We start from the raw sequence: 14,744 nt of genomic DNA, 5'->3' as shown, positions 1-14,744 counted from the left end.
GAATTATCCATCATGATCAAGTGGGATTCATTCCTGGGTTACAGGGATGGTTCAATATCCGCAAATCCATCAACGTGATTCATCACATTAACAAAAGAAAGGATAAGAACCATATGATCCTGTCGATAGATGCAGAAAAAGCATCTGAGCGCTTTTTAAATCCTGATTCTTTAGCTGAATGATCCTTGGCTTTTTGTAGTTACTTTTACTTCTTCTGGATAGATATGATGAGCTTGGCTGCTATCCAAGACACTGATGAAGGCACAGACTGAGACGGAGCAGAGGCCACGGCTCTCTGACAGGCCACCAGAGTTCTCTGTAAAACCATGGTACTAAATATCTGTTCCCAGATGCACCGAATAGGAATCATCTGGTTTATATTTTCCAACTACAGATTGCTCATTACTCAGAAATTACAGAATTAGAATTGACACAGGTGGGACGCAGGCATCTGTATTTTAAATAAGCACTCCAGATGATCTCACTAAGTAGCCCAGTTTGGGAAATATCAACTCCAGTGTTCCCTGAAGTTCAAAAACCCTAACAAATGCCAGTATGGTCCAAAGTGGACATCTATGGAGTCCAGCCTGCTGGGATGGGTGGAGCCACGGCAGATCACTGTTTGGTTCTATAAATACAGTTGACCTATGAACAACATGGATTTGAACTGTGTGCGGCCACTTCTATGGGGAGTTTTTTCAATAAATATAGTCCAGGACTATAAATGTATTTTCTCTTCCTTGTGATTTTCTTCATGACAGTTTCTTTTCTCTAGCTTACCTTGTTATAAGAATGTACTATATAATATATACAACATACAAAATACGTGTTTATTGACTATTTATATTAACTGTAAGGCCTCCCATCAACAGTACACTATCAGTAGTTATGTTTTGGGGGAATCAAAATTACACTTGGATTTTCAACTGTGTAAGCGGTCAGCGTGCCCGAACCCGTGTTGTTCAAGAATCAGCTGCGTAGTCAGTCCACCCATGCCACACACCCAGCTGGGCAAGTGTCGCACAATTCCAGGCCTTTTTCTGCTCCTTCTCCCCTTTCCCTCCTCTGCTCTTTGCTTGACGGAAGCAAGACATCTCTGGTTCTGTGTCTTGGCTTCCAATACCAGTTTCAAGTGGATTCAAGTCCTGGGTTTTGGCACTGCATTTGACCTCCTCTGACCACTCCCCAATGCCCCTGCCCAGCTTACTGATCTTGGTTTCCCATGGGTACTCTGTGGATAGCTCTGACTGAGCACCCTCCACAGCTTCTGACGAGACACTCGGCTCCTAAGCCTTGTGTATCAGAACATGCAACTCTCAGGAGACACCGTCATTTCTGTTTGGTATGTTGACCCAAACCTGCTAGCTTCTCAAGGACAAAACCTCATTCAGACTTGCATTCTCACAGTGCCTATACTGCCCAACACACAATGTGCTGGGGGTGGTACACAATTGGTGTTTACTAAATTATTCTCTCTTACAACAGAATTCTTTATCTGATACAATAATTGGAATTAGTGAAAATACCACTGGCTTCTAAGGGAGCCAGACTTGAGTTTGAATCTCAGCCCCACCATTTCTTAGCTGTATGATCTTAGGCAAGATAATTAACCTGTATGAACCGAACGTGTCTCAATCAGAAAAGAGAAGTGTGGCTACGAGTCCAAGGATGCTTCCAGCTCTTACATAGTTTGATTAAGTCACAGACCTTCCCTTGCTGGCTGGTACCCAGAAGGCAAATCTTTGCAGTCAGGCGGTGTCACTCAAATTGGACTGGAATTCTCTTTACCCCGCAGCACAGGGCAGACCCTGCCTGAGCCTAAGAGCTCTGTAGACAGCCTCCAGCCCCCCCACACCCCATCAGCCCGCCCCGTCGCTGTGAGCCCACAGTCCTCCACCATCCCCCTTTGTACTCCCTCTGGCTTCTGCTGGTGAATTCCTTTCCCTCGCTTTTGTTTATCACTGGGGAAGCATTTTTTAATCAAAACAATTAAATATGCGAAATCTCCCTCAATTAGTAATGCATCAACAATTAAAAGTGCTGGAATAGAAGTGGCAGAAGGAGCCCTGTGCTTGGTGCTGAGTGCTGATGCCCAGGGCCTCCTGCCTCCCAGGCACCAGGAGCTCGGCAGTGACTGAGAAACACAGGCAGGGGCTGCAGCTCAGGGCCCGGGAGATGGACCAATCCAGCCCTTCTCTCTGTGAATGGGAAACATGGGCCTTTTCTCACACACACAGGGTGCCTGGGACTGGGATTGGTTTCATTTTACTTAAAAAAATTTTGTACATATTTAAGGCATACAGCAGGATGACTCGATATACAAAGTGAAATGATTACTACTGTGAAGCTAATTAACATATCTTCTCCTCACAGGGCTACCTTTTCCTGTGTGTATGTGTTGAGAGCGCCTGAAATCTACACTCTTTTCAAATTTTCAGTATTCCATATGCTATGATTAACTACAGTCCTCAGGCTGCACATTAGATCTCTGTATCTACTCATCCTAAAGGACTGAAACTCTTCTCTTTGACCAGCATCTTCCCCCACCTCTGCACCCCTGGCAACTACCTTTCTCCTCTCTACTTCTATACATATTTATTTGACTTTTTTAGAGTCCACATATAAGTGATATGATGCAGTTTTTCTCTTTTTGTGCCTGGCCTACTTCATGTAGCATAATGTCCTCCAGGCTTGTCCATGTTGTTGCAAATGGCAGAATCTCTTTCTTTTCTAAGGCTGAATATCATCTATATCATATATGATAATCATATGTATATAATAGTCACACACATATTTATATACATACCATAATTTCTTTATCCACTCATCAAAGTGACTGAGATTTAAATACAGGATTCCTGACTTTTGAGATTCTTTCCGTCAGAAGCCTATACCAAGCGACCCACAGCACATATTTATTTATTCACTCACTTTTCTCACTCATCAATCACTTATTCTGAAAATAGTTATTGAGCACCTCCTACGCAGCTGACAGTGTGCTGCTGTGCAGACAAGAGAGGGGTGAATAAGGCACAAATCCTTGACCTCACAGAGTTTGATGGGGACGCAGGCAAGCAACTTCATTGCTCGATACTCCCTTAAAAATATTAAATCTAATCCTTAGCTCAATTGAATAATCGGCCTAAAGTATTTTTCTCTGTGCTTGTGGTTGCCATAAAAATACAATGAATGATAATAATTATTGTATAGTTGTAGTTAAAAATAGTGACATTTCAAAAATAAAAATTCCAGTTTACAACCTGCAGATAGCTTTAGCCACAGATAAAACTGGACTCTGTGGCAATGGTCAGTATCTTGCCCAGGCGACTTTTCTAGTCTTACCTTGTCAACCTGACCAAGGATTGGAAACTCAGCTCTGTTCACTACAAATTGAGGGAGCAGGACAAAATGAGTTTACTGCTTTGAGAATTATGTGTCTCATCTACAAAACACATGTTCCTCCCTGGGTCCTCAGATGTAAACAAAAACAGAGACAGTGAATGTGGGACTCACAGTTCTCGTGGGGTCAGAAGGCAGGCCAACTCCCCATGGAGATCAATCCATCTTCTAATGCCACTCTGGCCTCTCCAGGGTAAAGGAGGACCTGGGCAAAAAGAATTGTACAAATATGATCATTCATGCTGAACAAAACACGTTGGTAGCTCTGAAGAAAGAGGGAAGTATTCTGATCCAAATATGCTTCACAGAAGTACATGACATTTGAACTATAGCTAGAATAGACCTTGAAAAGATGGTGAAAGAGAGAGGAAGGGGCAATGAGTGCAAAATGGCAGCATGAAAGTGGTGCCAAACATGGGCCAGGTACTGGACGAGGCACACATGTATATGGAGATGGAGGAGACAGAAGAGCTGCCTTGAGGAGACTCAGTGGAAAATGTGCAAAGGAAAGGGAATCAGCACTTGTGAGCAGCTTGGATGTGCAATACATATTCCTTCTTATTTCAAGACTTATGTGGGGTTGAACCACACAGAAGGGCACACTGAAATTGGGTTAGAGGATTGGGATTTCACCTTAGCTCTCATAGACTCCAAAACCAAAGCTAGCTTTTCCTGCTGTGAGCTGGTTGTTACATATTCATGGTCTTTAAGCATCTCAGTATTTTGTGTCTCTCTGTCTCCCTGTTACAGGTATTACCAGAAGAGATGTCGAGAATTGCTTTGGAGGCTCTGTGGGCATTGACTATGCTTACTCAGACAGCGTAACAGTTGGAGGAGGTTTATCAGGAAAACATTGTGGGAAAACTGGAGATGGCTCTATTTGTAAGTTTTTAGTCATGGGTCTCTAAAAGAGAAGCTAGACTTCTGTGGATGCATACTCAGATTATGGACACAATTTATCCTTCCAACTAGTTCCATTTCAGTCGATGGTCATGCTGCGTAGCTGTTAAATATCCCAAACCAATGAACCTGTTGTGGCTCTCTTTTGAATTAACCATGTGCTGAGATCACCTTAGAAATATGTGACTTCCAGATTTCAAGCACTAGAAAAAGATCTAAGTAAGAACTGGGATGAAGGGAATGTAGACAGAACCTGGAAAGTTGACTATTGAGATAAAAGCCCATTGGATTATAGCCTGCCGGGAGAGGACAATATAGTTACCAAGCTCAAGGAACAATTATTGGAGAAGGCTTGTACACGGATATTTTGTGGCATTTCCTGAATAAGTCAGTGAGGATTCATGCATGCATTCATTAATTCATTCACTCATCAAATGTACTGAGATCCGGGTTACTCCCACTGTTAGGTTACTCATGCCTCAGGGCCTTAAGTCAAATAGTTTCTTCTCTGTGATACCCTTCCTTCCTCTCTCCACTTACCTGGTCATTCACTTTTCTAGACAACTCACCTTTTGTCCTGTCAACCCTCTGTCCCCTGCTATAGATCTAACTGCCTCTTTCTCCATGCCCCTTCTGAGCCCTATAGAGACATCTGTCACAGCACCTATGATATTTAATCGAACCTACTTGGCAGGTGGCAGGCACCGAGTACACACGTGGCATACAAATGAATAAATGCATGCATGATGAATCCTCATTCATTTCCCCATCCTGTCCCTCCACCATGCTGGTCTGGTCTGCCCTCCCAGTGTCTGCTATAATTCAGAGGATGGGTCTAGTTCTAGGTCTTGGCCCTTCTCTTCTGGTTATCCTGCTAGTTCACTGAGCGATATAGAAGAATGGGAGCCAGCCGAAAGGGGAGCACATAAACTGTCCCAAATATCATCAGTGGAGCTTGCCAAACAGTCCTTTGGCTTTTTGGAAAATGAACTAATGCAGTTTTCTTCTTGCTGGCAGTTATGGAAGGTCAGAACATGGTTGTGAAAGACATCATCTCTCGAGTACGAGGTGGCAGTACTGGCTGGGGTGGTGGCTTGTCTCAAAACAGGAGCATCATCTCATATCGCTTCTGGGGGAGGTCATTAAAGTATAATCCTGTTGTTATTGATTTTGAGGTAAGTCTTTTCGCACTTGAAGAAACTCTACGTCCATGAGGAATGAAAGTGAAGCAGACCAGATCATTTCATATTTCTTATTATGAGCCCATCAAAGAACAAGATTAAATGTAACGGCACACTGATCTGGTGGCCTTCCCACTGCCTGACTACAGGGAGCGTGTGACTTTAAGCCCAGGCCACATGACCACTGGAAGCAGAAGCTCTGGACAGAGCCTAGTTTTACACTAGTGGTCCCAGAATTCCTTCAGACTTAGGCCACATTAAAAAATAAGAACTTGTGTTTATACAGGAAGACTTTAAAATCACATTTGCTCAATTGAGGGTTGGCAAATTTTTTCTGTAAAGGAGCTGATAGTAAATGTTTAAGGCTATGCGGGCCACATACAATCTCTCATACAAATTCTTCTTCTTCTTTATAAACGTTTACAAATGTAATAACCATTCTTAGCTCAAAGGCCATACAAGAACAAGCTGTGGTACAAAGCTGTATTTGCTGCCCTTGCTCAAAGGGATCTCATCCCCTTATCATAATGAACCTCTGGTTCAGAAATGAGGCTCATTATTGAAAAGATTAGGAAACTCAGGCTCCAAGGAACAAGTAATCCATTTATAGTCACAGAGCTCATATGTAGCAGTACCTAGATCTCAGACCTTTGGACTTCAAGCCAGGTTTTCATATCCCTCTACCCTAGCACTTTCCTTAAAGCCATGGTTCTCAGGTGCCTGGGCACTCAGTTGATTAAGTGTTCAAGTTCAGCTCAGGTCATGATCTCATAGTTCATGAGCTGAAGCCCTGCATCGGGCTCTGTGCTGACAGCTCAGAGCCTGGAGCCTGCTTCAGGTTCTGTGTCTCCCTCTCTCTCTGCCCCTCCCCCAGTATCGAGCTCATGTGCTCTCTCCCTCTCTCTCAAAAATAAATAAACACTAAAAAAATTTTTTTTAAAGCCATGGTTCTCAACCATGGGGGTGACTTTGCTCCCCAAGGGAAATTTGGCAGGTCTGGAGACATTTTGGTTGTCACAGCTAGAAGGTGCCACTGGCATCTAGTGTGTAGAGATCAGGGATGCTGCTAAACACCTAATAATGCACAGACAGTCCCCACAAGAAAGAAATATCTGATTTCAAACATCAACAGTGCGCAGGTTGAGAAACACTGTGTTAAATTATTAACTTCACAAAGGCAGTAAAATTGTATTCAAACTACAAAGGAAATGGATTGGTCTACCAGTTGTCAAACTATTTTCTATTCATATGCAAGGGTAGTCCATTATGAAAAGCGTTCTATTTTGAGCTTTTACTATTGCTTTTTTTGTCCATTTTCTCTTGACTCTTGCCCATTTACTACAAATATTTAAAATCCCGGGTATGGATACATTTGTCTTCTTAAAATATATACCAACAGTTGAACCTAAAAGTCCATTATAACACCCTGCTCTCTATGAAGAAAGAGGTCAGATGGATTAACCCTGATCTCATTTCTTCTCCAGTAAGTAAGGGGCCATTTTCACGCACCTGTAATTCACATAGGGTCTGAAAATTGCTATCATCAAGCTATTAGTTATTTGGTCAAAAAGTGTAAAATTGATATCAGGAGCACTATATAAACTTTCATGGGCAAGAGGTGAACTTTGTGTTTGTCTGAACAAAGATTCCAAGGGGAAGTCTGATGTTAATGATTTGGAGAAGACAGAATACGATCTTTGGGCAAGAGAGCCTAGGTTTGGGTGAGAAAGACATAATTTGGATCATGGCTCAGCCACCTTTTCAGTGTATAGCCTTGGACAGGTGACTTCATTTTCTGAGCCCTAGTTTCCTGGTCTATAACATGGGGATAATAAAATGTTATATCACAAAGCTAGGGAGAGAGTAGTGGGTATTTAGTGAATGACAGTTGAAGGAACGGGTTGATGGAGGCTAAGTATGCTGGCCAAATCTCACAGCTGGTAAATGGCAGAGCCCAGCTTGAGTTCTGTCCCACAGACTCTAACATTCACAATCTCTTCACAACACATTTTGATCCCTGAGAAGTTTGAATCTGATGCATTAAGGTGCTGGTAGGTTATGGAGCAGGGAGGTGACAGAGCTAACACTGTATTTAATTTAATTTAATTTTTTATTGTTTATTTATTTTTGAGAGAGAGAGAGCACGTGAGCGAGCGAGCATGAGTGGGGGAGTGGCAGAGAGAGAGGAAGACAAGAATTTGAAGCAGGCTCCAAATTCTGAGCTGTCGGCACAGAGCCCGATGCAGGGCTCGAACTCAAGAACTTTAAGATCATGGCCTAAGCAGGAATTGGACACTTAAGTGACTGAGCCACCCAGGTGTCCCAAGCTGTATTTTATAAAGAGGATGCTTACAGATATATGAAGGATGAATTGAAGGGCTAGGAAGAGAGACAGGCAGACAGACTATGGATAAGGAAGCCAGCCAGAGGGTTATTTGGAACCTGATGCTCAGAGAAGAGAGAGTGTCTTATTCATTTGCATACCCCCATGGTTGCTTAGCAGTGCCTATTTATGGCAGGTACTGAGATTGAGTGAATATGGGAATTATGTTATGTTATGATGCTATGTTATATATTATTATGTGTTATGTTATATCATGTTGCTAATATCACACCACTTGCCTTCTCGGAATCCGTTTTACCTGTAAAATGGGAACAAGATCCTGGCCAATACCTTTTAAAGCTCAAAGACTCTTTTTCTCCACCCCACCTCCCTTCTTTCAGTTCCCACCTGCACCTTCCCAAGGAGTGCTCCCTTTCCTCTTTCTGAGGGGTCTGGGATTGAGAAGTGAGAGACCAGGGGCTGAGTGCTGAGCCCCACTGGAAGGTCACAGAGAAGTTGCCCAATGTTCCGACCTTCCCTGAAATTGAGTCATCTTTAACTAGTGCCACAGGGCAGCCCATTCTGTACACACTTCCTAACAATGGGGCCAAATTTTCTGAACTTCCAGTAAGTGGTCGTCTGCCCTTGGCTGGCCGCCTAGCCAGTCCTGACATGACCAGCCTGGTGACCTCAGCTGCAGCCTGTGACCACAAGCCAAGGTCTGTTTGTCACAGATCTTTCTGTACACTTTTCCAGGAACCATTTGAGGCCACTGTGAGTGCCCTCCATTGACTTTTGATTCTAGAGGAGTGAAATTGCTCCAGTGTGGCTCAGTCCTATCTCTGAATTGCCCTGTGACCTTGGCAAATCACTCTACTCAGGGCCTCAGGTTACTGTCCTATAAAATGAGAGATCTGTAAAGTAGCTTTCACTTTATGATTGTGTGTTAAAATATATGGCCTTAAAAGCATGCTGAAGACCACGACAGGTACATGCAATTTGAATAATTTCAGCTTTTACGCCTCTAACATCACATCCAACTAATAAAAATGGTGCTTTACTTAATATTGTTCTTCCCTTTTATGATGGCATCTGTCATTCATTATTTCTTTAGATCTGCGTAAGAATTCTAGGAAGAAGGTTATTATTCCCATTTTATAGATAATGAGACTCAGGTTTAGAGATGGACAGGACAGAGTTCCAGGCCACGTAACTAGGGTGTGAGCAGAATTTATTGAACTTTTACTCTGCGATAGGTTTTTCCCTATCGCAGCTTTCAGCCTCACAGGAAACCTGGAAGGGAGAGCACTGTTCTCAATGCAGAGGCGAGGAAGGCAGGCTCCCCATGTCCCCTGACAGACCACAGAGCTGGAACTCAGAGCTGAGACCCGAACACAGATTTTCTGTGTCCAGATTCAGTGCTCTCTTCTACAGCTGCTACTTCCCAGCCAGGGGCCGATTTTGCTCCCTAGGGGGATATTTGGTGATGTCAGGAGAGAGTTTTGATTTTCACAACTGAAAGGTATGACTGGCATCTAGTGGATAGAGGCCAGAGATACTTCAAAACCTCCTGCAATGCACAGGACAGCCCTCCTCTGCCAACAAGGAATTATCCAGCATAGATCCAGCCTAGAATGCAGTAGTGCTGAGGTTGAGAAACCCTGGGCTTCAGTCATTCCTAGAATGAGTGGCCTCAGTTGCAAATGACCCCTGTCCCTCACCCCCCGACACAACCATCACCCTCACACCAGTGGGAGAAGTATTCTGCATTGCCAACTACCTACGAAGGACTTTAATAATTCCTGCTTTGGAGTTACTGATAAAAAACAAAACAAAACAAAATACACCCTAAACACACATAATAATTTAGACTCTTCCTGCTTCTTTTAAAAGTAACTGGGGGGCCTGAGGTGGGGGGAGCAGATGAGTTGGCATACATAGCTGTTGAGTTCTCTTTTTCTTCTGGGACTGGGGGACCACAAGTGTCAGAGTTAAGGAGGCCCATGTTGAGTGGCTCCTGCACTTATCTGTGTGATCCTGAGCTAGCTCCTCAAACACTCAGGGTCTCTGGAGTTTAGTACCTGCTTTGCTGAGGGGCTATGAGGATCCAATGCAGTGGGATCGAGTTCTAGTTCTGTGCCTCATATGGAGCAGGCCTGGGGAGGCTTGATGGCCAGTTGGTGGGCTTTGGGAAGCTGGAAGCCCAGGGAAGGGCTCTCAATTCTTTTTGAAACTATAGATGCAGCCCATCTATGAGGTGCTGAGGCACACGAACCTGGGGCCTTTGGAGGCCAAACGTCAGAACCTGCGGCAGGCCTTGGACCAGTACCTGATGGAATTCAACACCTGCCGCTGCGGGCCTTGCTTCAACAACGGGCTGCCCATCCTTAAGGGCACCAGCTGCGAGTGTCAGTGCCCCCAGGGTCGCGAGGGCCTTGCCTGTGAGCAAATGCATCAGGAGGGTAAGACCCATGTAGCTTCACTCAGATTCAAGCCTGACCCAGCTCAGAGGGGCCAGTGTGGAAGGGACCCTTGGGTTTCCCAGCCACCCCTCTCTGTGTCCTCTTGCCCACTACTCTGGGATCAAGCACTCTAAGCTTTATGGCTGACTCCCCCTTCTGTCTTCGATGCTTCTTACGCTTTCTACTGCCTATCAAGACCCTCTCTCAGATGAGAACTATTTTTGTTTTTTATTTTGTTTTGTTTTGCCAAGGTGTATATGGACAGGACAATTCAGGAGGGATGTATCAGTTTCCTAGAGTTGCCACAACATATTACCAGAGTTGGGACATTTAAAGCAACAGAAATGTATTGTCCCTCACTTCTGGAAGTTAGACGTGCAGAATTCAGGTGTATTGGGCAGGTTGGTTTCTTCCAAAGGCTTGGAAGGTGGATCTTTTCAATGCTTTTCTCCTAGTATCTGAAGGTTTCTGGTAATCCCTGGCATTCCTTGGCTTCTCAACATGTCATTCCCATCTCTGCCTGTCTTCACATGGTGTTCTCCACTCTACATCTGTTTTCTCTTCTTCTAAGAAAACTAGTCATTGGATTAGGACCCACCCTAATCTGTTGTGATCTCACTTTAACCTGACTTAATCTTCGAAGACCCTACTTGCAAATAAGGTCATACTTAAAAGGTAATGGGTATTTGGACTTGAACATATATTGGGGGAGGCACTACAAGTGTTAAATAGTTTTCATTACAGTGCAAGGAGTTATGACTAAAAACAAAAGGGCTTGGGCAAGTAAGCTTTAAATGTATAGTGGTACAGCATGCACTCACTGGTACCAGGGAAGAAGGCTCTGAAACAAAGATGAGAAATCCATATCCCTTAAAGAAAGAAGTCTGAAGACCTGGATGTGAGTCCCAACTACTTCACTAACTTACTGTGAGACACTGGTTAGCCATATCTTTCTTCTGGGGTTCATCTTTCTCACTTAAGTTTCATTTGAGCTTTAAGAATCTCTATACATACCCAAATCCCTAAGCCTTCAATACCCTGCACATACAAAACTACTTATACATGGAATGATGGCAAAAACACATGGGCTACCAAAAAAACATATAAGTCAATCTCAATTGGCAACTGCAATGGAGATAATGTAAAGAAAAGGAAGAGAAAAGGAAGTCTGGATGGGTATACTAAGGTCGTACTACTCTTACAACAAACTGTTGATGCCCAATGGTGGATAGAGTAAGATCCTGAGCTGATGGTGGGTTATTACAATTGCGTCACAGGCAGAGTAGTTCTCCATGAGAAGCAGGATGGCAGAGGTCTGGTGGCAGATAGGCCTCTGAAGACCAATGTTGCCAATTTTCATGTGAGAATTCCCTGTAAATTGAGGGGTAATATCAGTACCTTCATCATAGGTTGTGTTGATGTTAAATGATCTAACCCATGTGGCAGGCTCTATTAGAATAAATAAGAGGAGGAGATCATCTACTGACAGAGGATCTATCTTGGTTTGTTGCCTTGTCTAAATCCCTCCTCTGCTGGCTGAAGGGAGTGCAGATTAACCTCTGACAAGCTGGTTTGTATCCTGCAGGAGCATTCTAACAGGGGTGAGCCAAGAAGGTGAGTGAATTCCAGAGTCCTGGAAAAGGAGGATTCAGGGAATAAAAAACAAGTAGACGAATCACCAGGGAAAAGGCAGGCATAGTTTCCTCATGTAAACTGAAAGAAAACCACTGCCTAATAGGTGGATAAATCAGGAGAAGCAAAGAAACTTCTCAGGGCCCAAGGATTTTAGAGTATGGACTGGGTCTCAGCTCTCATTTGCCCCCCTGACCAGGCAGCTTTTCCAGGGGGGACCAAAGGTCAGTAAACAGGAAGAATTACTAAAATTTATTCTTTTCCAGGCACTATCTCAACAAGTCATGTGCATGAATTCATCTCTTCTCCCAAAGAATGTTAGAAGTCCTGTTATTAGCCCCAGTTTACAGATGAGGAAATTAGGGTAGGAGGAAGGTAACATATTTTGCTCAAAATCATCCAGCTGGGGAAGTGTCAGAACCAGGATTTGGACCCAAGGGTTTAGACCCATCCTAGGACACAAGCTCCTAACTGTTACATTCTACTGATCCACATCCTATGAGTCAGGAAGTTTCAGAAATGAGGGCAGAGAGTCTGAGATGATTACACTGACTATCATTTTGGGGTGCGGTGGTGGAAAATGTGTCCCAGTTCATGGTTATCATCCTGATCCGGCTTAAAGGGCCAAACATGAGCCCTGCCTGTGTAATCACAATTATGGCATGGATCCCCAGAACCAGGGACTTGTCTGGATCCCTTGAATCCCTGTCCAAGATCATAGAGATAGAGAGGGAGTGTGGATTACCTAGATATACCTCTTCAATGGTCCAATGCCAGGCTCAGTTGTGGCCATGCTGAGTCATTATGTACAGACAATGGGCACTAGAGAAAGGGGGGCATGATACCAATGATCTGGGGCTAGTGGCAGGCCACAGAGGATGGATTCTCCTCCTCAGAGCCCACTTCTTCTACACAATTACATTTAGTAAATTGCAGGCAGCTCACCGGTAACCCATCAACCTTGTTTCAAGCACTGTGTGGATATCAGGTAGCCTTGGGGACAACAGACTGAACGTTCAGCCTGACAAAGATGAATTTGGTAAGGAAATCTAAGAGTGGGAAGTCAGCCACCATGGAGACCCACTGACATTGGTCCCTAAGTATTTTCCCAGCAAACCTTTGCCTGTGGGGATGAAGTCAAAGAGGTGGGAAAAATAGAGACCGAGGAGCATGCTGTGGCTGTCCCACCAGGGAGTATAATTATAGAACTGGAAGGGACCTGAAGATAATCTAAGCCAATGATGTTCACACTGGGATCTGAGGAAACTTGGAATCTTAGGGATTGTCTCAGAGGAGCAGGGCAAACCAGATAGAGACCCCAGCTTCAAATAAAACAGCTCTACTTTCATCTGGTGGCCATATTGGGGCTCCTATAAGATTTCATTTAAGGGGTAAAAAACAGTAATGGAAAAAATGATGGAAAAACCCCAGTGGATTAGTCCATCCTTTTCATTTACAGAGGTAAGAACTCAGGCTGAGAGAGGGTCTGTGCAAAGGCACAGAGCCAGTAGGAGGCAGGAGCCCCAGGCCAGGGGATTGCATGAGCTGGACTTAAAGAGGCAACCCTTGATCAGTGCCTGTGTCCTGATGCTCTGTACAGACTCTGTCACCCATCATGGCCCCAGCATCAGAGTCTGAGGGGCTCTAATTTGCAAAGCCTCAGTCAAAAGCCCTCAGTCAAAAGCCCTCAAGCCTCTCCATAGGACTGTCAGGCTGGCCCTTGTCTGTGAATCCTTGGCTGGGGCATGCTCCCTGTTCTTCACACCCTCCAGTGGCTCCGTGTCATTCTTCCAGAGGAGCGTGTCTTCCTGCCTTACTCTGCTATCTATCTTCCATGGAACTGTGGATTCCAATTTCATGAAATGGGCTCTCAAAAGAGGCTCTCACTCCATCCAGAGTTTCAAATTAAGTGCAAGGCAGTGAGCACAGAGGTCTTGGTTGGCTACATCAGGCATTTCCCCAAGGAGAGATTGCAGACCGCTCTTGGGCAACGGGATGGGTCTCCCTCCTTATAATCTGAGCTACTGCTTGTATGCTAACATCCTCCTCCCCGGGGAAATTATCTGTGCAGGAGTCAAGGCGGATGGTCACTGGAGCTGTTGGAGCTCCTGGTCTGCTTGCAGATCGGGCACTCAGGAAAGGAGGAGAGAGTGCAACAACCCTGCACCCCAGAATGGAGGCAACTCATGTCCAGGGTGGAAAGTGAAGACCCAGGCTTGCTGAGGGCCTCTCGGCACAGTGGCAGCAGATGTCACCCCCTACACTGGATAAAGACTTCTTTCTGCAGAGGGAAAACGCAAATCAACATGGACTTTTTCTTTGTCCTGCCAACTTCCAGGAGTAGGACCAGCCTGTGCTGTCTACAACCAACTGTCCTATTACCCACAAGATGCAGTCGTTCAACAACTGGGTGCTGAATGTTAACTAGGGGCTCAGTCCTGCTCACAGCACTTCAGATCATCTGAGATGGGGGTGAGGGTGGGGAGGGGGAGAGATTTCAATCCATGCCTTAGAGGGACTTATAGGATGTCAGAGGTAAAAGGCAAGCAGATCAATGGCCAATAAAACGAAGTATGATGAGAATGGTCTCAGTTCTTTGATCGCTATATTTGTTCATTCACAGAATCATTACTAGGTGGTGGAAGAAGCAGATACACTGAAATAATGAGGAAAAAATGAAGACGGACTTGAGTCCCTTCAATTTTGCTTCATCTGGATTCAACATTATCTTCTTCCAATTTCTCAATTAGTCTCTTTTGTTTAGGTTCTTCCCACAAACCACACGGGTCCCCAGTTGTCTTCTCATGGCACTCTATCCTCTTCCTCATGGTGTTTTTCACAATCAAT

The 14,744-nt window shown here is 44.4% G+C and overlaps 1 protein-coding gene across 1 annotated transcript in view; it reads left to right on the top strand.

Moving 5' to 3' along the window:
- Positions 1-14,480, top strand: part of C8A (complement C8 alpha chain) — a 69,178-nt gene extending 54,698 nt beyond the window's left edge. Inside the window, exons 10-13 of the mRNA XM_029945822.1 lie at positions 4,150-4,281; positions 5,317-5,474; positions 10,043-10,265; positions 13,969-14,480. Coding sequence (XP_029801682.1) covers positions 4,150-4,281; positions 5,317-5,474; positions 10,043-10,265; positions 13,969-14,120 — 665 coding nt within the window. The 3' untranslated portion in view covers positions 14,121-14,480. The remainder of the gene's footprint in view (positions 1-4,149; positions 4,282-5,316; positions 5,475-10,042; positions 10,266-13,968) is intronic.
- The last annotated feature ends 264 nt before the right edge of the window (positions 14,481-14,744 follow it).

Source organism: Suricata suricatta, chromosome 8 (genome assembly GCF_006229205.1).
Source record: "Suricata suricatta isolate VVHF042 chromosome 8, meerkat_22Aug2017_6uvM2_HiC, whole genome shotgun sequence".
Lineage (NCBI taxonomy): Eukaryota > Metazoa > Chordata > Mammalia > Carnivora > Herpestidae > Suricata > Suricata suricatta.
This window is presented reverse-complemented; position numbering and strand designations above follow the sequence as displayed.